This window comes from Aythya fuligula, chromosome 13, assembly GCF_009819795.1.
Source record: "Aythya fuligula isolate bAytFul2 chromosome 13, bAytFul2.pri, whole genome shotgun sequence".
NCBI classification, from domain to species: domain Eukaryota; kingdom Metazoa; phylum Chordata; class Aves; order Anseriformes; family Anatidae; genus Aythya; species Aythya fuligula.
The window spans coordinates 19,825,820-19,845,528 of NC_045571.1; the positions used below are offsets into that span (position 1 = coordinate 19,825,820).

The 19,709-nt window shown below is 57.4% G+C and overlaps 2 protein-coding genes across 2 annotated transcripts in view; both read right to left on the reverse strand.

Annotated features, from left to right (window-relative positions):
* Positions 1-5,483: 5,483 nt before the first annotated feature.
* Positions 5,484-8,492, reverse strand: LOC116494531 (transforming growth factor beta activator LRRC32-like). The gene is made up of 2 exons (XM_032196446.1): positions 8,373-8,492; positions 5,484-7,457 (listed from the first exon to the last, which is right to left on the reverse strand). The coding sequence occupies exons 1-2, from the start codon at positions 8,490-8,492 to the stop codon at positions 5,484-5,486; spliced, it is 2,094 nt and encodes a 697-aa protein (XP_032052337.1).
* Positions 8,493-13,385: 4,893 nt separating this feature from the next.
* EDA (ectodysplasin A) overlaps positions 13,386-19,709 on the reverse strand; it is a 53,724-nt gene continuing 47,400 nt past the window's right edge. The window contains exons 8-10 of the mRNA XM_032196449.1: positions 19,342-19,393; positions 16,432-16,547; positions 13,386-14,448 (exon numbers count right to left, since the gene is read on the reverse strand). Of these exons, the coding sequence (XP_032052340.1) occupies positions 14,197-14,448; positions 16,432-16,547; positions 19,342-19,393 (420 nt within the window). The 3' untranslated portion in view covers positions 13,386-14,196. The remainder of the gene's footprint in view (positions 14,449-16,431; positions 16,548-19,341; positions 19,394-19,709) is intronic.

The following is a 19,709-nucleotide window of genomic DNA, read 5'->3' on the forward strand; positions in this document are numbered from 1 at the left end:
GGCTGGGGACAGGGCTGGGGATGGGGATGGGGCCGGGATCAGGGCCCCCGCCCCCTTTATACCCGCGGACGCTGCCGTCCTGCCCCCCGGGGAGGGGAACAAAGGCGGTTTCGGGGCCATTCACAGCTCACAGCCCTTGGGGAGGCCGCCCCAGCCCCTGTCCCCCAGCCTGGGTGCCTGGGGACCCCGCTCATCCCCAAAGTGGCATCTCCTTGGGGAAAAAGCCACGGCGGCACAGAGCAGCTCCATGAACGTGGTGGCAGAGGGTGCCTGGGCTCTGCCCTGCGCCCCACCAAGCGCTCCCCGGCCACAGCCCACTTCTCAGCCCAGCAGGGCACGGGGGAGGCCCCGGCACCGCAGGCGCTGCTCGCCCAGGTGAGCGGATATCACCTGTGGCATCTCCAGGAGAGCCATTGGGCTGCAAAGCAAACACGTGTTTCTTTGCTCAGCAGATAAAAACTTGTCCTTGCACGCAGGGGACGCTGGCAGGAGTCAGAAAGGGATGACATTAGGAAGGGACAAAAGGGGTTGGCAAGGGCTGATGCTAATTTATCTCTCTTTTTTTTTTTTTTTTTTTTTTTCTCCTTATTTTCTTTGCTCAGAGCTTTAAAAAATAAAATAAAATCCATTTTCCTGGACCCAGAGAGAGCGAAAGCCTGAGCTGCCTGCCCCCTCTGTCCCCACAGCCCCACGGTGACGGGGAGGACTCGATGGCAAGCAGGGCTCCAGATGTGCGCGGGTCAGCCAAGGGCACGGACGATGCTCTCAGGGGCCTGGAGCAGCCCCAGCCCCCGGGGGCCGGCAGAGGGAAAGCTGTGCGGGCTGTGGGCACTCCGGGACCCCCGTGCCCCCGAGCCCAGCGCTGCTCCAGCACTGGAGCTAATTGCTTGTGGGGAAATCCTGCCCCCAGACAGCCGCTGCGGGGCTGTGCTGGCAGCCAACCCACGCTCCTGACCCATTGTCTCCGGCGGGGCACCAGCAGGGGTTTCATAGCCCCGAGGGCCAGGCTGCTGACAGCCAGGGCGAGCAGCAGGGGCTGCGGGGAAGGGACCCTGAGCGCAGCCTGCGAGCAAATTCCCCGTAACCTGGTTCAAGCACTGCTGCAGGGAGGCGACGGGATGCGGTGCGACATCTCCCAGCTCCGCACGCCGCTGTATGCCCTGCGCAGAGGGGCTTGAGACAGCCCCAAAGCTAAAGGCACCCAGTAGGAAACACGGTGAGAGGATTTAAGCTGGGGTGGTGCCCGGGCACTCGGTGGCAGCGGGCAGCAGCGATGTGGCAGGGAAAGCAGGGCCTCCTCGGGCAGCAGCTGCTCTGTCTAGGACTTCTAGTTTGGGATTTCACTTTCTCCCTCGCTGTGCAACTTCCCTCCTGGCAGGAAGGTGCTTTCCCTCCGCAGGGCTGCGCTGGGCGCCTGCTGAGCATCCCCCCCGTGACCTCCCGCTGACTTGCTGGCCCCTGAACCAGGGCCAGGACACGCAGCCTGACTGGGTGACCTTCCCAAACCTCGCTCCTGCGCCCCAAAGGCCGGGGTGCTTTGTGCCTGGGCAGCGGCCCATGAGGAAGGGTCCCCGAGGAAAGGGCCGAGGTCACTCCCAAATCCCAAGCAGAGCTACGAGGGGCTGGGCTAAAAGAGGGAAAAGAAAGGGAGAGGCGCAGTTTTATGGCTCCCTGGCATCAGCTGGCCCTGATCCCGTTAACCTCCCTGCTCCTGGCTGAAAATAAAGCCCTAAAAAGCAGCACCCGGTGCTGGGCCAGGCACTGTGCTGCGTGGGATGAGGCAGCAGCTCCACGGCTGTGGCCACCAGCTCGGTGCTGCTGCTCTGCGCTCTGGAAGTCCCTGATATTTTTTTGACATCCCACCTTCCCAGCGTGGCTTTTTGCAGATCCTTCTCCTACCTTGGCCAGAATCAGCTGCGGTGTCCCCACTTCTCCCTCCCGCTGGCCCCGTACGGGCCCTTTTCGCTCCGGCCCCGAAGATTCTGATCTTGTGAAATGTTTTCCTCTGTAAGTTCCCTTTCGCAGCCCTGGGGAATGGGGAAATGCCTTGCGCCTGGAGGGGGACATCGCGGGGAAATCTGAGCAGCTTCTGGAGGGATGAGGAATTTTTGGACCAGGAAAAGCTGCTCTTGGCGGGGCCGGGAGGGGATCGGGTGCTTTTCCGTGCATCATGCGCGCAGCCTCGCAGGGAAGTCAGCATTGAACCCAGCACACGTTGGAATTGCCAAGCAGAGATAACCCTGCTGCTGCTGGTGGTGTGGGGAGGCTCCTGGGCTCTGCGGGTGCCTGGCTCTTAGCTGACAGCACCATCCTGCTGTGCTGCGAGGGCACATCGCTGGCCCAGCTTCAGCGTGGTGTCCTCCAGGGCCCCGGGGCTTTGCACCCCAAATTTTGGTCGTATCGACCTGGGGCTAGGTGAAACCGCAGCGCTGCTGGAGCCACGCTGGGTCTGAGCGGGGTCAGAGCTTCCCAACCGGGACAGAGCTCTTTGAGGCTGTGCTTTGTGCCAGGCCCCGATGGGAGAGGGCATGTTGCCACCTTCTGGCCAGCGGCTTTGCTCTTACGGGCCACCACCTCCCCCCAAATCCGAGTCGTAAGTGTTGATCTCCGAGGGACTTTGTTTCCTCGGGTGTGTTTTTGGGCGCCAGGTGACCGCGGGACGCAGGCGGGTTCCTGAGAAGCCGCTGCCAGCACAGGGCACAGCGTCCGCAGGCTTCTGATGCCAACCTCCGTCTGCCTCCTACAAGAGGTGATTTTCACCGATCCCTCTTCGTAGAAAAGTTTAGCGATGACTGAGCGGCAGGAAAAAAAAGGCTTCCTTTTAAAGCAAACGCAACGCTTCGTTTGATGTCAGTTCCTCTTAGCTCCATCCTTGAAGCAAGCGCAGGGCGAGCACTAAAAATACCCCTTCCACTTCCACGTCGGGCTGCCGCGGGGCAGCAGGAGGCTGAGGAAGGGGGTTCCCGGCCCAGCAAAAGGCAGCTCCTGGGGTAGAAAGTGAAGCGGTGACCAGCCGGGTCCCTCCGGTTTGTGAACTGGGCAAGCACGTGGCGATCCCTCACCGCGCATTGTCCCGGCTTGCAGTCGCTTGGGAAGCTTTGAAGCTTCACCTGAGGATCCTCCACGGGCTCCCTCCCACCAGGTGCCCCTCTCAAGCCCCTGGAGAACACAGTGCCCTCCTCACCCCACGCTCACCTACCCGCCGGGGAGGAACCCCAGCCCCGTGTCTGGGAGGCTGTGACAGCTGCGGTGACGCCGGGGGTGGTGGCACGCGGGCGTCCAGCCTGGCTGCGGGTGTCCCGGCCACCTCCAGCCCCGTCCTGGGGGCACGGATGGGACCTGGACTGGTGGCGCTGGTGGTGGCTGCGGTGGCAGCAGGTGACGGTCCCGCTGCAGGACGCTGCTTTCCCGCAGGGAAACCGCCCCCCTTCCTCTTTCTGACACGCTCGGGCGGTGACCTCAGCACGGGATGGATACCCAGAAGCGCTCCGTGGGTGGCAGCGACCTGCCAGGAGCTGCTCCATCAGCTCAGCACCCCCAGGAGCACGGGGACGCCTCCTGCCCTCTTCCCCTCCGTGCCCAGAGGGTGCTGTGCCTGGACCAGCGGTGCCTGGCAGCTGGGATGGCTCACGCTGGAGGGGAACGGGGCACCTGGGGACATCTCCGTGCTGCTGGGATCGGGGCCGGCTGCGGCAGCACGCCCTGTCCCCAGGGCCCCAGGACCGCAGGGTGGGGGCACCCAGCTGCACAACATCTGCCTGCGAGCCCGGGACGAGCGAAGCTGCCGCAGGGTTTGGGAGCTGCTTTCCCAGCCCCTATCCCTGCCAGCGTCTGCGGGCTGGGCAGGCTGCGTGCCGGAGGTTCGGCGGCAGGTCCCCGGCCGGCCGGAGCCCCACCAGAGAGGAAGAAAGTGTCATGAATAACACGCCCGGCCTCGCCAAGCGGGATGGAAATAGCTGGCGGGAGTTGTGTTGAGTCACGCAGAAGGGGCTGTGGCAGCGAGCGATAATGGAAAGCAGGGGTGGCAAAGTCCTGCGAAAGGGAGGGACCGGCCGCTGGCACGGGGAAGCTGCCACCAGCCCCTTGTCCCATCCCGAAGAGACATCAAACCCAGCCTGCCACGGGGAGCCCGGCTGCTGTGCCGGGACGGTGCTTCCTCAGAGCCCGTGGGAGCACGGAAACATCACCCCAAAAAAATGCAATAAAAGGGATACCTTCGGTGGTGGCGAAAGGGTGAATCACGGAGCAGGGGAGAGGGGCAGCACAGCACACAGTCCCACACCTCGCAGCACCCCGAAGGGCATCCCTCACCGAGAAAAAGGGAAAACACCAAAACCGTGCTCTGAATTCAGGCTGGTCGCAGACAAGGTAATTTCCACACGAGTTAGCAGAACAGCTAGCTGGGAATTCCTGATAAAATCTATTTTGCTTTGAAAACGGACTGATTCAGTGAAATGCGAAAGCTTTCCACTGGAAAGAATGAGTTTTGCTGGATTTCTCAACTAATTCTCTAGAAAAGTTGTAAACGGTCAGAAGATTTTAACCACCACTGCTCTATGTCAGGCTCCGATTTATACCCTTACAGCTTGGCACAAACCCAGGACATTTTGACATAATCATTTATTTGCTCAAACCTCCAAGTTCTACAGATCTCTTAACCTCGGTTTGAACCAAGAAGAAGCTTCTCCAGGCTTTCTTTTCCTTTGTTAAGGCTCATCGCCCCCTGCCCTGGCAGCCTCTCCAGCCCCTTGGCTAAGCCAGCAGCTCTCTTCCACCCCTCTTACCCTGCACCACGAATCTTTTTGCTGCCAGAAATGCCCTTTGCTTCACAGTAAGACCATGATAAGCTTGAGAACAACAACAAAAAAAAAAATAAAAAAAAAAAAAAAGGAAAGAGGTAATTGGGATTTTGAGTGAATTCCAAGCCCTTTTGCTCTCACATCCCCCAGCACAACAGGTGTGTGGACGAGGAGGTGGCGTGCGCTGGGCCGGCTGGGGACTTTCAAGGTGGAAGCAGAGAGATGTGAAACACGAGGTTTTTGGCACGCCCTGATCTTTTCCCTTTCCCAGAGCTGGTCCCCGGCCCTGGATGGTGGGAGAGCTGCGAGGCTGTGCGGGCAGCCACCTTCTCACAGCGGCTTTCAGCAGGGACAGAGCAGCACCAGCTGGGTTTTCTTCTCCTTAGTGCTGAAAACGTTGGAGGGCAGGGCAGGACCCCCCCTGCGGCTACTTATTTAAGTATCATTTAATTCTTAATTATTTAATTTCTTCCACAAAGTAGCGTGGATAGGGACACCTTCCTTCTCAAGAGCAAGGGGGCTGCAGGAACCCAGCCCCTCCTGGTGCCTGCCCAGCGCTGGGCTCAGCCCCGACGTTGCTCTGCAAACCACGCGAGTTGTGGAAACGTGTGCCCAAATTAATATTAATAATAATATTAATAACAATTAGCATCTCGACCAACAGCTGCAGCTCCCAGCACCCGCCTACACTTTAGTGTCACCGTCTGCTGGCCTCTCCTTGGCTGCCTGCCCCGTTCTGGGATGGGGCACGAAGCCGCCCCCATTGCTGCCCCGCACAGCCCCGCACCCCGGCGGCTTCTGCCCCTTCCTCAGGAGGCAGCACGCGCCGTAGCCCAGGCACAGCAGGATGCTCAGCACCACCACCAGCACCGGCAGAGCCCCTTTGGGACGCGGGCAGGGCCCCCAGGGGTGGCTGCTGAGCGGGGCCGAGAAATTGCCGCGGCGGTGGCGGTAGGCGCAGAGCGCCCGGTCCAGGTCGGGCAGGCGCACGCGTGCCGCCCGCAGCGCATCCAGCCAGCCCAGCCCGCAGCAGCTGAAAGGGTTCCCGGCCACCCACAGCACCCGCAGGCTGCGAGCCCAGCTCGCCACGGCCAGCTCGGCCAGCGCCGGCAGGTTGTTGTCTCGGACGTCCAGGCTTTCCAGCGGGGAGCAGAGAAGCCCCGCGGGCAAAAGGCTGAAGCGATTGCCCGACAGGTCCAAGGATTTGAGGGCGCCCAGGCAGGGCAGCTCCGCCGAGCCGTCCCCCATCTGGTTGCCCCGCAGCCAGAGCTGCTGCAGGGAGAGCTCCAGCCCCCCCAGGGCTGTCCTGGGCAGGGACAAGCCCCCGTTCTCTGACAGGTCCAGGGAGAGCAGCGAGGTCTGGTTGAAGGCGTAGGGCTGCAGCCGGGTGATGTTGTTCCTGGAGAGGCTGAGGTGCTTCAGCTGGGGGACGTTGGAGAAGGCGGTGCAGGGTCCTGCCCCTCGAGGGTCCCCTCCCGACGTCCCCCCACGGTCACCTCCCCGGCTCTCACAGGGCTGGAGGCTGTTGGAGCCCAGGTCGATCGTCTCCAGCTGGGGCAGAAAATCAAAGAACCAAGGCGGCAGGGCGCGGAGGAGGTTGTCGTGGAGGTCCAGGGAGCGCACGGAGAGGGACACGTTCCCCTGCAACGTGGCCACGCTGTCCCCTGCTGCGCCACCTGTAAGCGTCTCCCTCGTTACGTCCTGGAGACAATTCATGGCCACGCTGAGGTTGTGCAGAGAGCTCAGGCCACGGAAGAAAGCAAATGGGAAGAGCTGCAGCTGGTTATTGCTGAGATCCAAGTCGGCCACGCGGGTGAGGCCAGCCGTGGTGCCCGAGGACCCGTTAAACCTCCCCATCTCGTCGTAGTGCAGCGTGAGCGCTGCCGGGGGGCCTGAGCTCGGGGCCAGCGAGGCAATGAGGTTGTTGGAGAGGTTTAAGTGCGTGAGGTAATGCGCTCTGGGGAGCTCCGGAAAATAGAGGAGCCTGTTGTGGCTCAGGTCGAGCACCTGAAGCAGGTAGGGTTCCTCGCCCTCCTCCGACACGAAGAGCTCCAGCGCGTTGTGGCTCAGGTTTAAAACTCGCAGCTGCCGGAGGCTGAAGCCGGAGATGCAGTGGAGGGAATTGAAGGCCAGGTTGACCACCTCCAGCTCCTCCAGAGCCCCAAAAGCTCCCTCCTCGATTTCCATGATGTAGTTGTTGCTGAGGTTGAGCTCGCTCAGCCGCGGCGTGCTCCAGAAGATGCCCGCGGGCAGCCTCGTCATCCTGTTCCCGGACAGGTCCAGCTTCTGCAGCGTGGGGAGGCTGCTGAGGTACCAGCCCGCCACGTGGCTCTCCAGGTTGTTTGCCGACAGGTCCAGCACCTCGATGTTGCCGAGCAAGCCGAAGGCTGGCCCGTTAGCGAGGTAATTGCGGTCCAGGCGGTTGGAGCCCAGGAGGAGAGAGCGCAGCTGGGGGAGCTGAGCCAGGGCGGCCCCCGACACCGCCTCCAGCTGGTTGAAGCGCAGGTCCAGGTGCTCGAGCTGCCCGAACCCACTCATGTGGCTCTCCGACAGGTTTCGGATGAAGTTGTTGGAGAGCTCAAGGTACTTCACTCCTTGGCCGAGCTCCTCTGGAAACCTGTGCAGGCCGGCACCCTTGCACGACACCTTCGTGGGGCTCTAGGGAGAAGCAGGAAAACCCATCAGCATGGGACAGGGCGCGCAAAGGCACCGCCAGCCAGGGGGTGTGCTCCTCTCCACGTGCCTGAGCGATGGGAAGATGAGCCCCGTTCCGTGTCCTACCCCGCGATGGGAAGGGGCCAGGCCACCGAAAGCTGCTCAGGAGACAAGAAGCTTGTCTGCAGGGCCGAGGGCTGTCAGAGGGGAAGGGGGACGTAGCCTTTTGCTTTTGTGTTCGTGGACAGTGCAGTTTTCTGGTTTGTGGTGTCCTGTGATGGGGTGGCACTGAGCCAGTGGCCTGGCTCACCTGCTCCTGCCCTGGTGCAGGTTGGTGTCACCGATGGCACCGTTTTGGTGGCCCACACCCCTCGGGCTGCTGGCAGGCATCAGATGGCTTCTGTGGGTCGTCACCAACACCCAGAGCCCCAGCCCGCGGGGACAAGCGCTGTGCAGAAGGGAAGGAAAACCTCTGCCTGCTGCTGTCTGAGCAAGGAGAAGCCTCGGGGTCTGGTTGTCCTCCCAAGCAGCCCCGCAAGCACCACGGGCGAAAGGGCAGGGGCAGCACTGACAGTGCCAGAGCATCCCCGTCCCCTCCCTCCAAAGTGGTCCCCTTGGAGGGCACCCAGGGCATCGTCGTGGCGGAGCAGGGGGACACTGCTCGAGGTGCCACCAGCACAGCAGGACGGAGAGCGGCTGGGAAGGGCCCTGGGCAAACAGGCTGGAAGGCAGGAGAGCCAAGGAGAGGACGAAGGTGGGAAGAGAGGGAAGGAAAAAGGAGACGGAGGCCGGCTGGGGACGGACGGGGGGATTTGCGCTTGGAACCTGCCTGCGCTGCGCAGCGGGACGGGTGCTCGGGCCCAGCTCAGAGCCATCGGGGAGCGCTGGGGCTGCGACAGCCCTCGGAAAGAGCCTTACCTGCTGGCACGGCAGGGGCTTGGGCCTCCCCGCCCAGCCAGGCTGGGCTCCGAGGACGGCCGGGAGCAGGCAGAGCAGCAAGCATCGTGCCCCGGTGAGCCGGGCTCCCAGCTGGAGCATGGTGGGCTGCGGGCGCTGCCAGCCCTGCCCGCTGCGCCGGTGCTCTCCGGCGAGCCGGGCTCGCTATAAATAAGCCTCGGCGTGGGATGGGGGAAGGAGATAACGCGGGGGGTGTTCGCAGCTACGGAAGTGGGAGAAGAGAGACATACGACTACGGAGGGGAAAAACAGTGCACGAAGCCACAGGGAAGGGAAAGAGAAACCGCTGGAGCAGGGAGGCGGTAGGGCTGCGCAGGGGCTCAGGTGATCGACCGAAACTGCCGTGGAAATCAAGTGCCAGGGAGGAAAGCTGCTACCTGGGAAAGCCGGGGGTTGCTGCGGGGGTTCTCCTGCTCTTCTCCAGTTTCCTCTGCCCTGTGCCAGGGCTGGGCTGTGCCCAGACCCCAACAGCGGCCACCAGGACCCCTGGGACCCTCTGGGACACCAGGGCCGCAGCAGAACTCGGTGCCCAAAGGACAAAATTCTCCCCCTGGCCCTACAGCCGGGGCTCCCCGGTGACACCTGTGTGCCCTGGGAACCAACCTCTGTGGCTTTCACTGCCCAGTCCCTGGGGCAGGGGGTGCCCGGCACAAAGCAGAGCCCTCAGAGGGGACCAGGGGTGATCGCGGCCCCTGGCACTGTCAGCCCTTCCCCTGTCCCCAGCGGGATGTGCAGGGCTGGGCTCCTCCCTGCCACGTCCCTGCGTCCCCAGCAGGCCTGGAAAGGGGCGGCTGTGCCACCCAGGAGCCGTGGGGACACCTCCTGTGGCAGCTCCAGGCTGTGTCCGGGTCCCCAGAGCCGCACGCCACTGACACAGGTGTGTTCGTGGTGACATCTCCGTGTCCCTGTGCCACCTGGTGGTGACAGTCCCTGGGGACACAGGGCCGTGGCCACGTCCTGCTCACAGGGAACTCAAAGCGAGTTCTGCAAACCAGACTTTTGCTGCTTTTTTTTGGCTCCAGGGGGCTGATTTCTTTCCATCTGTAGGAACGCATCCGGGCTGCTGCCCAGCCTTAGCTGTTGCTCCAGAGGTAGAGCTGCTGCTCTGCTCCTAGCCGTGCCTGGCAGAATAATAAATGATATTAATATTTTTTTCCTATTTTTATATCTGTGCTACCCCTTACACCTAACGATGCAGCAGCCTGGCTTCCCCTGATGCTGCCCTGATGGAGGATGCGCTCCACTGCAGCCGGGGCCAAAGGCAGCTGCAGGAGAGCAGCCCTCGATTGCTCCCGGAGGGGATGGATGAGGCTCGCACATCTGTGCAGACGTGGGAGCAGCCTCCGACCTCTGGCTGAACCTGCACGGCCCCGGCCCCCAGCCAGCACCTCCCGGGGAACCCCAGCCCTCGCCCCGGCCACCGGGCATGGGCCCACGTAGCAGGCACGGCGGTGAAATCAGCCGAAAGTCCCTGATCGGAAGCAAGGGACTTCTGCAGAGAATCCCTGGGCACTTACATCCCGACCCCATGAACTCCCCGTGCTGAAGAAAACTCGGCACCTGAGGTCTCAGCAGTGGGGTGTGCAGGTGCTCGGGAGCCGAGCTACAAGGCCACCCTAAGCCATGAACCCAAACCCAGAACAAAGCACCTTTTGTTTCCTCCTCCTCCTCGTGCTGCCTCTCATTTAGGGCATCATTCCAGGTGCCCTGCTCCCACGGAGGGCGATCCCCGAGCCGGGGCAGCAGCACCCCTGGGCCGAGCTCCTCCGCACCCCCCAGCTGCCAGGCCGATAGTGCTGAGCACGGAGGAACAGCCAGAGGTCAGGAAAAAGCTTTATTTGCAAAGAAAATATTGACAATTTACATAAACTTACATCCTAATTTATATACATTATGTATATTTTATATACAGATAGTGTCTTGAATAAAGATGTCGAAGCACAAAACAGCATCAGGATATCTCTGTGCAGCTCAGACAGGTAACGGGCTCGGAGCTGGGTGTCTGTTCCCACAGCCCCTCTCCCATTACGCTTTTATTGGGGAGGTTGAGGAGAGGCTTCCTCCTACACCTGGACGTGATGCAGGCAGACATCAGGGGGGGATCGGGCTTGCAAATGGGTGCAGCAACTGAACACAGCTGTGCCTGGACAGGGGACAGCGTCTGGTCCGTGGGCCAGAGACATGGAACAAACCCGAGCAGCCGGCCCCGAGGAGGCTCAGCTCGCAGCCGGGGGCTGGCTGTGGCCAGCTGCCTTTTTGCTCCCGAGCTCTGAGCTGACACCCCCGGGAGCGTGCTGCTTGCGGCATGTCCGCATTTCACAGAGCCACGGCAGATGCACACCTGGGAGCAGCTCCCACACGAACATCTGCCCCGTACCTTCGCAGACCGGGAGACGCAGCCTCTCCTCCGCTTTCCCCAAACGCCCACGCCGGGACTTTTGGGGACAGTGAAGGGGGGCTCACGGCAGGCACACAGTAAGTCAGAGGGCCACGAGAGAGTGAGCGCCTTCACGGGGCTCTCTGCCCCCCTGATTGCCAGAAGAGGGGCTGCCCTAGCGGATGGAAGAAGGCCCAAGCGAATGTAGTTTGCTCATCTCTCTCCAAACACAGCCCAGGCGCCCTTTTCTCAGCACCAAGTGCTGGAAGGACACTGCCGAGTCCCCTGATGGGCTGGCAGGGGGCAGCAGTAAGCCCACAACTGCTTACCTGGGCGAGAAAGGCGCTGGAGGAAAGCACAGCCAGGTTTTTGTGGGCAGGGAGCCATGCCCGAACACCTTTGCTGGAGAGAATCCTTCCTTCCAAAGGTGAACACAAGAAGACACGAGCAGAGCCGGCTTCCCTACGGATTGTCTCTGCATAGAGGGTCTTGGGGAGGGGGGGAGAAGGGTTTTGAACGAATTAAATACCAATCAGCTGCTTGCTACATTTCTGCAAGTGGAGTCCAGCCAAGCACGGAGCAGCAGAGCTAAGGCACGGAGGTGAGAGCGAGCTAGTGCTGCCGAGGGGAGGCCAGCAGCGACTGCTGGGGGGACCGCAGCGCTGCGCCACCATCTCCAGCACGCCGATGTCGGTCTGTCCGTGAGGAGCTTCCAGCCTAGGGACGGACACACATCGGAATGAGGAGACGTGAGAGGGAAAGGCTGGAGCGAGGCCCTGTTCCTGCTGGAGGTGGTTGGACTCTTCCACGCGCATCCTCCTCAAGCTCTTTTGCGCTGCTTCCAGCCCTTCCTGGCTCCGCTAATGGAAACCTGCAGAGGCACCGAGGCCGGTAGTGCAGAGAAGTGTCATACAGAAGAAGCTATGCTACAGCCTAGGCAACCTGCTCTGCAATACTTCATCAACGAGAACTTGTTGCTGGGTGGCCCAAGGGTTTCAAGTATAAAACACCCCCGGGGCTGCCGCAGGGCCGGCGATGCGGCGAGCGCTCGGAGCAGCGGTGAAGGTGGCTCTTGGCACGAAGGCCACCCGAAGCCCGGCACTCCCCGGTCTCTGAGCCCACGTCGTGGCGCTCAGGCTGTGGTGTAAGACCAGAAGCAGCCCCTAAAACCTTCCGCTGCTCGCGAGGAGGGAGGCAGGAATCGCTTCCCCGTGCCCCCCTCCCCGCTGCCCCGTGCACATGCCAAGGGGGAGCTTGGCGGCGCTGCCTGGGGTTTTTGCAGCAACAGGGGATTCTCCCTTTGCCTCCTCCTGCTCGCAGCCATCCTCAGAAGCGAATCACAGATCCTGCCAGTGGGGGACGAAGAATGCAAACTGCATCCATCGTGCTGTCCCGAGCCTTTTCATTATTTATGCTTGCCCCAAAGTCTTGCTGTTCAGACTGTATTCTACAGCAATTCTGTTAATGATTTGCTTAATGTTCTCACTATACACAGTTGTCCTGATTCATTCTTGTCAGAGGAACATGTCCTTCTTAATCCATTTTAAAGGAAATAAACCACAAAGACTAGTTAAGTGCCCCTAAGGCTCTTGCTCGTCCAACATGTTAAGGCTAGAAAGGAGGAGAACATATTGAAAAAGAAATAGCAGGCAATTTTTCATGCAGCTATTTTATAAACTGCACGCCTCCTGTGAATAGCGAGGCCGAAGCCAAAGCCGGGTGCCCCCAAGAAATATTTATCTCCCAATAACTGCAATAGTTGGCAAGTGAGATCACTCGCTACGGATCAGGAAAAGCGGTGGAGCTGAGAATGCCCCGGCCAGGGCGGCCACACCGATGGCAACCCCACACCCTGCAGGTGAGCTCTGCTGCTGGCCAGGAGCTGAGCTGTATCACCCAAGGCATCGTTTTGGGACTTGCTCCCGGCCCTGCTATTCCTTTTGGCCATAGAGGCTGAAATTTTGCTGCCCTCTTGGCTTAATGAAACGTGCTCTGAGAAGCAACCCGGCTGCACCACCGAGCAAATGCCACCTCCAAACCCGAACCGAGGCACGGCACGAAGAGCAGCCAGCGGCCCAGCCCCACGCCCAGCCCAAGCACATCTTATAGCTTTAGATCTCACCAGTTGAGGGGAGGTAACGGGAGAGAGTTGCTCAAGAAGCCAAAAGAAACAATAGCGTCCCAGCTACCCTATTAGTCACCAGAAATCGAGTTATGACTAGACTCAGCAGGGCTCAGAGAAAAGAAAAAGTGGTGACTTCATGCTGGACCAGACTTCTTAAATACACATTTTTGCTCGAGACTCCATCACCACTTATTAGAGCATTTTAGGTAGAAGAGTGCCAAAAGGAAAAGGGTGTGGGGAGGAAGGATAAAAACCACATCTAAGAGCAGGGCAGTTGCTATTAAAACAGAAAAAAAAAAAAAAAAACTTTCCTGTTTGAATATTTTATTCTTAAACATGACAAACTTCTTCAGAGTGTTTTCACAAGTACTTGTGTCTGCTCTACATGGCTCTGTGAAGCCTGTAGAAATGTGTTCTGGTTTGCAACACATTAATTAAAAAGACAAAAAAAAAAAAAAAAAAAGAACCAAAAAACCAAACCAAAACAAAAACACAAATTGCTGTAACAGCAGCAGTACTTTAAGGCAGCCCCCGTTAGGGCAGTGTACACCTCTGGGGCAATGGCAGGAGCTGAAAGTAGCAGAGGCTCTGGAACCGGGATCATCTTTATCTTTGGGACTTTGCAATTTCTGGAATGTAGAGGCAGCTTTCTCTGTGCTAAGCCTGCTCTGTTAAGTGTTTAGCTTCCTCTCAGACACACCGCTTTTGCAGCCTGCTTGCAAGCTCTTCGCCTTCCTCTCTCACGCTCCTGAGGATGAATGTAAACGCCACTGACTCTGTCCTATTCGCCTCCCTTCGCACCATGCTGCCCTCCCAGTTGGAACCGGGAAGGCAGCAAAGCAGAAACCCCATTTCTTGCTCTCGTTAGCGGGCAGAAGCAGGAGTGAAGCCTAGGCAGGACCACTCTGACCGACGTCTGTCCTCTCCTGCTACTGCCTGGGATGCTCTTGCTAGTGCAACATAGAAGCAGAGACCCACATCACTCTCAACAAGCCTCATGTGAAGATCACAGAGCAGAATATCAGTGCAGTAATACTGGAAATACTGAGACAAGGCAGACACAACAGCCTTTCTTCCTCACAACGCTTTTTCAGCTAGCTTTTTGATCCAAGTCTCCATGCGAGTCACAGAAGACATTGTGCTTCCTGCATTCACATATAGGAATAAATAGCTCTGGATCAGTTTTCTTTATGGCCGGATTACAGAACCCCCTGAAATACTGATACGCTTATGAACAGCAGCACTGTGCAGTTCTGTGAGTATCCTTGGATATGCCAAGTTCATCTAGGATGCTGGTGCATCTCCTAGGCGTATAGCCCCAAAGAAAGTTGTGTGCTTGCTCATGTTGATGGAGATGTCAGCATGGACCATTTTCACAGCAATCTTCTGCCTGGCTTTGAGGAGGCAGACCCCAGCTGTATAGCAGGTATTGAAGTTGGTCTTGCCGGTCTCAATACTCCGAGTGCATTGCAGAAAGGGTTTCTCATCCACCACCACCTCATAGCTGGCAAAATCTGTGAAGTTTATGTAGTATACCTGATGTGAAGCAGGAAGAAGAAAGACTGTTAGGCAGTGTATTTGTGCACCAGGAAGAAGTCCACATTCCTCTCAAGGCATACGCGTGGTCCCTCTGCTAACGATCCCTTCCTTGGCCCCTGGCCACCCATGCTCACAGGAGGTTGGCTCGTTCAGGCAGAAAGACCCTCAAGCCAACAAAACGTAAGGAAACTTCGTATTTCACTTCACACTAACAGTACAAGCATGCAAGCGTCTGCAAATCCAAGTATCTTTATGGCCCAGCTAGGAATCCTCTCGTTAGCCCCTGCTCATTAAAGGAAACATTACAAACCTGTGCAGGCTGAGTTACCACGACCTGAGAACAAACCTATCTGCTACAAACAGCTTTTCATCCAACAAACAGACAAAGATTTTAACTGAAGTCCTCTGTCACTTACCTGGCAAGTCCTGCTTTCTGGATCCCATGAGCCTCCTTTAGTGTTGACATCAAAATGCCCTAAGATGACTGGGAGCTGCCTTCTTTGTAACTGGACTTGAGGCGCTTTCAAAGGCACAAGCTATTACAGGGAAGACACTCTCCCAGCCTCCGCAGCTTGGAGGGGGATGACCTTAGGGTATTTGTACTGATTTAACTCCTGGATTGAGTGGCTAAGTCCCCATGACTGTGACTTGCTCAGTTCCTTAACCATCTCCCACGTGCTGCTTCTGAAGAACTGCAAGATGCCTGAGAGAGACCCGCACAAGGAGCAGTCTGTCCCAGGGAGCTGCTTCTTCCCAAAGGAAACTATTCCTTTTTGGATGCATCTGCTAGTTCTTCTTAGCCTATCTGCTGTGACCACAGAAGCTAAATGAGGCCGAGTCCCCTTTTTTCTCCTCGATGGGCTACAAATGACAAAAGCTTCAGAGGCCCAGCGTTATGGCCAGCAATCAGCATGAAGCGCTAGGGGAACAATTCTATTTCAGCCCATGTAGTTATTTTTCCTGCCCCCATCCAAGCCAATGCACAAGCAGCTCCATGGAAGAGCCCTGCCTCACCTGGCATCCACAGCCCATTTTATCACACCTGGTACAGTCAGCGGGCCTGCCAGCTGCATATAGGCAAATCCTGATCAGGAGATTGGAGGGGCTAAGATCTGTGCCAGAACCTGGACAGATTTCCAGCCCGCAGGTGACCGGACACCCTGCCGGCTCTGGGAGGCTGGGCTGAGCATGGCAGCTCACACCCCTACAGCTTAGAAGCTGCTCAGAAACTTGCAGAAGACTGGGAGCACTGCGCTAAATGACAGTACGCCTCCTGCATTTATTTTTTTCCGAATGAGGAAAGGAAATTACGTTTTACTTCCTGTATCCTAAATCCTAATATGAATTATTTTGTTCAGTACTTTCTACCTAGGCAGCTCTGCACATCCATCGCTGGTACCAGCTAAAGCAGCAGCTGAGCCATCCTGCTGCACCACAAGGCTGCTGGCACATCGTGTCCCTCTGAAGCTACACGAAGAACGTGGAGGCAAAATGGAATTACCTGGGCTGGAGGTTGGCCAGGCCACCCAGGCTGGCAGTCCTACGCTTACAGAGAGCGACACGGTTTCTCAATGATCACAAGTTGTCGGGGTTTTGGTATTACATCCCTCTTAAAGCGCAGAGCCCAGCTTCCTGCTGGGACTCTTGCTCTGCAATACGGTTTAGATTTGCTGCTGACTGCCTGCGCAGGCAGTATGGTGGGGGAACAAGTCATCGGTGGCATATGGGATTTGGTGGGGCGCCTGCGCGCGTGTCGCAGTAACTAATCTCTTGCAGCTGGTGTCATGGCGAGACGTCTGACCTCGCACTTCCAAACTCTAACTTCTTCCTCCGACACACATCTCCTAGAGCATGAAGTGGTTAAAGGTACATACAAGTTCTTGGCATTTGCTAGTTGTCTGGAGCCCTCTCGTGGTTCATGCAAGGCTTCCATTGGAACACAAGAATAGGAGTTAGGCCTAGGACCGTACTCACTTCTACCTGACTATAGATGAAGTATGTGCCGTCCACCAGTACCTCCAGCTCCCCACTGCGGGCATGCAGCTTAAACACCTTGGGGTTCATAGTGATGCGAGACCAGTCATTGAGGACTCCACCTGAAAGATCTCAGTATGAGAAAATGGCAGTCACTCAGTACCCGTCAGGATGAAAAGCGCGGGAGCACAGAAATACAGTGACATTGCAAGCTTTCATACACAACGACACAGACCCACGTTCAAAAATCAAGTAACTTGGCGAGAAAACCCCAGAACTAAGGGCTGTGCTGTGCTAGTTTTGACTCCTTCCCATGGCGCTAGCTCTGATTACACCAGCACTCACTGCTGTCTGAATGGGACACCCACATCACGCAGCGTGCAGGATGAGCGATTTCCATCTCTGCTTATCCTTGTCAGGAGCAGCTCTTCTCAGCCCTGAATCAGCACCTGGCCTTTTGTACTACACTGCATTCAGCCCCAGCATCGGATGCAGACGAGCTCATCTTCTCCCAAGGCTAAGGTGAGCCTATTATTGTACCTGAGTGTTTCCCAGCCCTGACAAAATGTTCTCATCAGGACTACGTGCTGTCATCCCCACTGCACAGCAAGGACACTGGCACATGGAAAGCCGTGCCAGTACTTTAATGTATTTGCTGTGTTTTCCAAACTCATCTCCGAGGCCAGGGGCTGGTTTTTGACACTCTGCATGCTCAGCCACAGAGCACAAACAGCTTCTGGTAGCTGTGGTTACAGCAGCCCTTCTGCAGCCCAGACCCCAGGCGCCTCTCGAGGTTTTGGCCCTTTGCTGCTGGTGACTTCCCTGGTATCGTGGAAGAAACTCTGCAGAAGGGAAGCATCAGAATCCAGCTCTCCAGGCAAGATTCCCAACTGACATTACCCAGCCAGAAGACTATTAAATCTCCTCGACTTCCCTTCTCTTTATTCATTCCCCTCCCCACACCTCTCTACCCAGTTTCCACACTAAACAAAGCAAAACTTGCACAGTGTGCTGCAGACGGGAGCTTCCTTGAGGATGACAGCAAGGCTGGGATGAGAACAATGATTCCTGTCCTTGTGGGAATTGGACTAAATGTGGCAAATCTGCCTGCCCCACTCAGTGCTGCTGAGCACGAAGACACAGCCTTCACCTTCATTTTAAGCCCTGGGATCTTCCCGAGAAGAAAACCGGTCCTTGCAGCAAAATAAACCAAAGTGTAATGGAAAAAATGGTGTGCAACTATGGCCTGAAATAGTCTCTCAGGACATGCATGTGCACGGAGGCCAATTTAGGGTAGCACGATGGATTTTAATTCTGATATCCCTTGACTTCAACATTCTTGACTTTGTAACTGGCATTGTTTTAACGACTGCTTTGTGATTACATTTCCTAGATTTTAAAAAAAGTCAAACCAACAATGAGGCATGATATGGCACCACGGCACACCACATGGACCTATACTGGGGTCCTCAGCACAGTTAGGGGTTTACAGACCGACCACCCAGGCCCGTGGGATAACCGACACCAGCAGACCTCTGTTCCCTGCATGGGCACGTCCCAAGGCCACGCTGCTACGTGCCGAGGACAGCACCAAGTCTGTAGGTTTTATCAAACGCAACTCTCTTTCCTCCCAGTCTTCGTCTGCGTTTCTGCTCCCTGCCCCTAGCTGCAAGCCCGGCAGGCTGCGGCTTCTGCTGACTGTCAGCTGGACAGCATTAATGCCTGAGCGCCCAGGGAAGGCAGGCTCGGAGCTGGGGATTGTTCCCGAGCAGCAGGGAAGGACAGTTACAGGGTAATTCCCACTCTTAGAGAGTAGCGTACACTCTGTAAACATACACGCTTCCCATTAATAACGGGATAATTACTTTCTGCACATAAGCAAAACAGCATCTTTTCCCTCGTGCTGTTGTTAGAAACGGCCGATTTCCTTTTTGTTTTTTTTTTGTTTTTGGGAGCTTTCCCCCGCCCTGCCGTAGCGTTCAGCTGGAAGGACGCTTCCCTAACCGTGAGAAATGTCAGCTCACGCCTGGTGGAAGAGATAAACCGAGCCTTTCAAGGGGAAACCTGGCCAGCCCTCAGCGTCCCAGGCGTGGTGTGGGATTTGGTGAGCAGGGGTCCTGCAGCCCTGTCCCCAGGGCTCCCCGGGGTCCGGGCAGGGGACGAGCCAGCTCCCCTCCAGCACAGCGAGACATCGCCAGCCGAGAGACAGCGGCTAATGAATGAGACCCAGCTGTTGGCAAGAGGAGCAGAAACCCGAGCAGAAATCGGAGAGGGATTCGGGGAGGAAGGAGGAGAGCAGAGAACTGCTGGTGGATGTGGGATGGCTCGGCAGGAGCTGGGCTGAGTTACAGATGATGGGGGGGATGCTCAGGGGGCCGGGGAGCTGCAGGGTGTGCTTGCTTGCAGTGGGGCAAGGCAGGAGGAGCTCGCAGCTGTGTGTGTCTCTGTGTCCCCGCAGCTCCCTCTGGAGCTGCGCTTTCCCCTGAAATATATTCTTGGGGAAATGGGGAAAAACGCAGGCTAATGGGGTTTCGACAGGAAAAGGATATACTGCTGGCTTAAAATAGAAAACAAGAACAACAAAATGGACTGGGAAAGAAGGCTGGCCGGTCAAGGGGCTGAGGAAAAATGGTTTCACAACAGGTGGGAGGAGGCACTCTGTACCTGGGGGCCAAGGGGAAGTGAGACCCAGTGGGGCTGGAGTTCTGGGAGAACAGAGACAAACTGGGAGGTCTGAGCACAAAAGAAATGGGGAGGGACACTGAGCAGAAAGCTCCTCTGCAGTGTCTGGGCACTGGGAGTCAGGCTGTCACGGTCAGCAATCGATGCCCCCTGTCACAGGGTGCTCTTAGATCCAGGTATGTGCCTGGGGCTGCAGGGCAGGTTCAGTAAGTGCCAATATCATGAGATCCTTACCATTCTTCACTTGGATTGCTGAGCCTTGGCCTTGAAGGTGGACCACAGCTGGCTGCAAAGAGATAACAGGGGTTTAAAGGGGGTCAGAAACACTGCGTCATCTTACAGTAACCTGACATGGCTTCACGGCTTTGCTGACTGCTACATGACAGCACTCTGAGATCGTTACTGCTTTTCATAAACAAACAAACACAAAAAAGAAGATGGGAGCAGCTGAGAGCAACATGCTCAAGTACTGGACAAGAAGTGAGAAGCCCAAGCCAGATTAACACGGCTTCCTCTTGAGCAATGAGAAAAGAGAGCTCAGTCGGTCATTTTGTGGAGCTCTGATTTAGCACAGAGGGGAAGGGGTGGGTTCTGCATGTCGG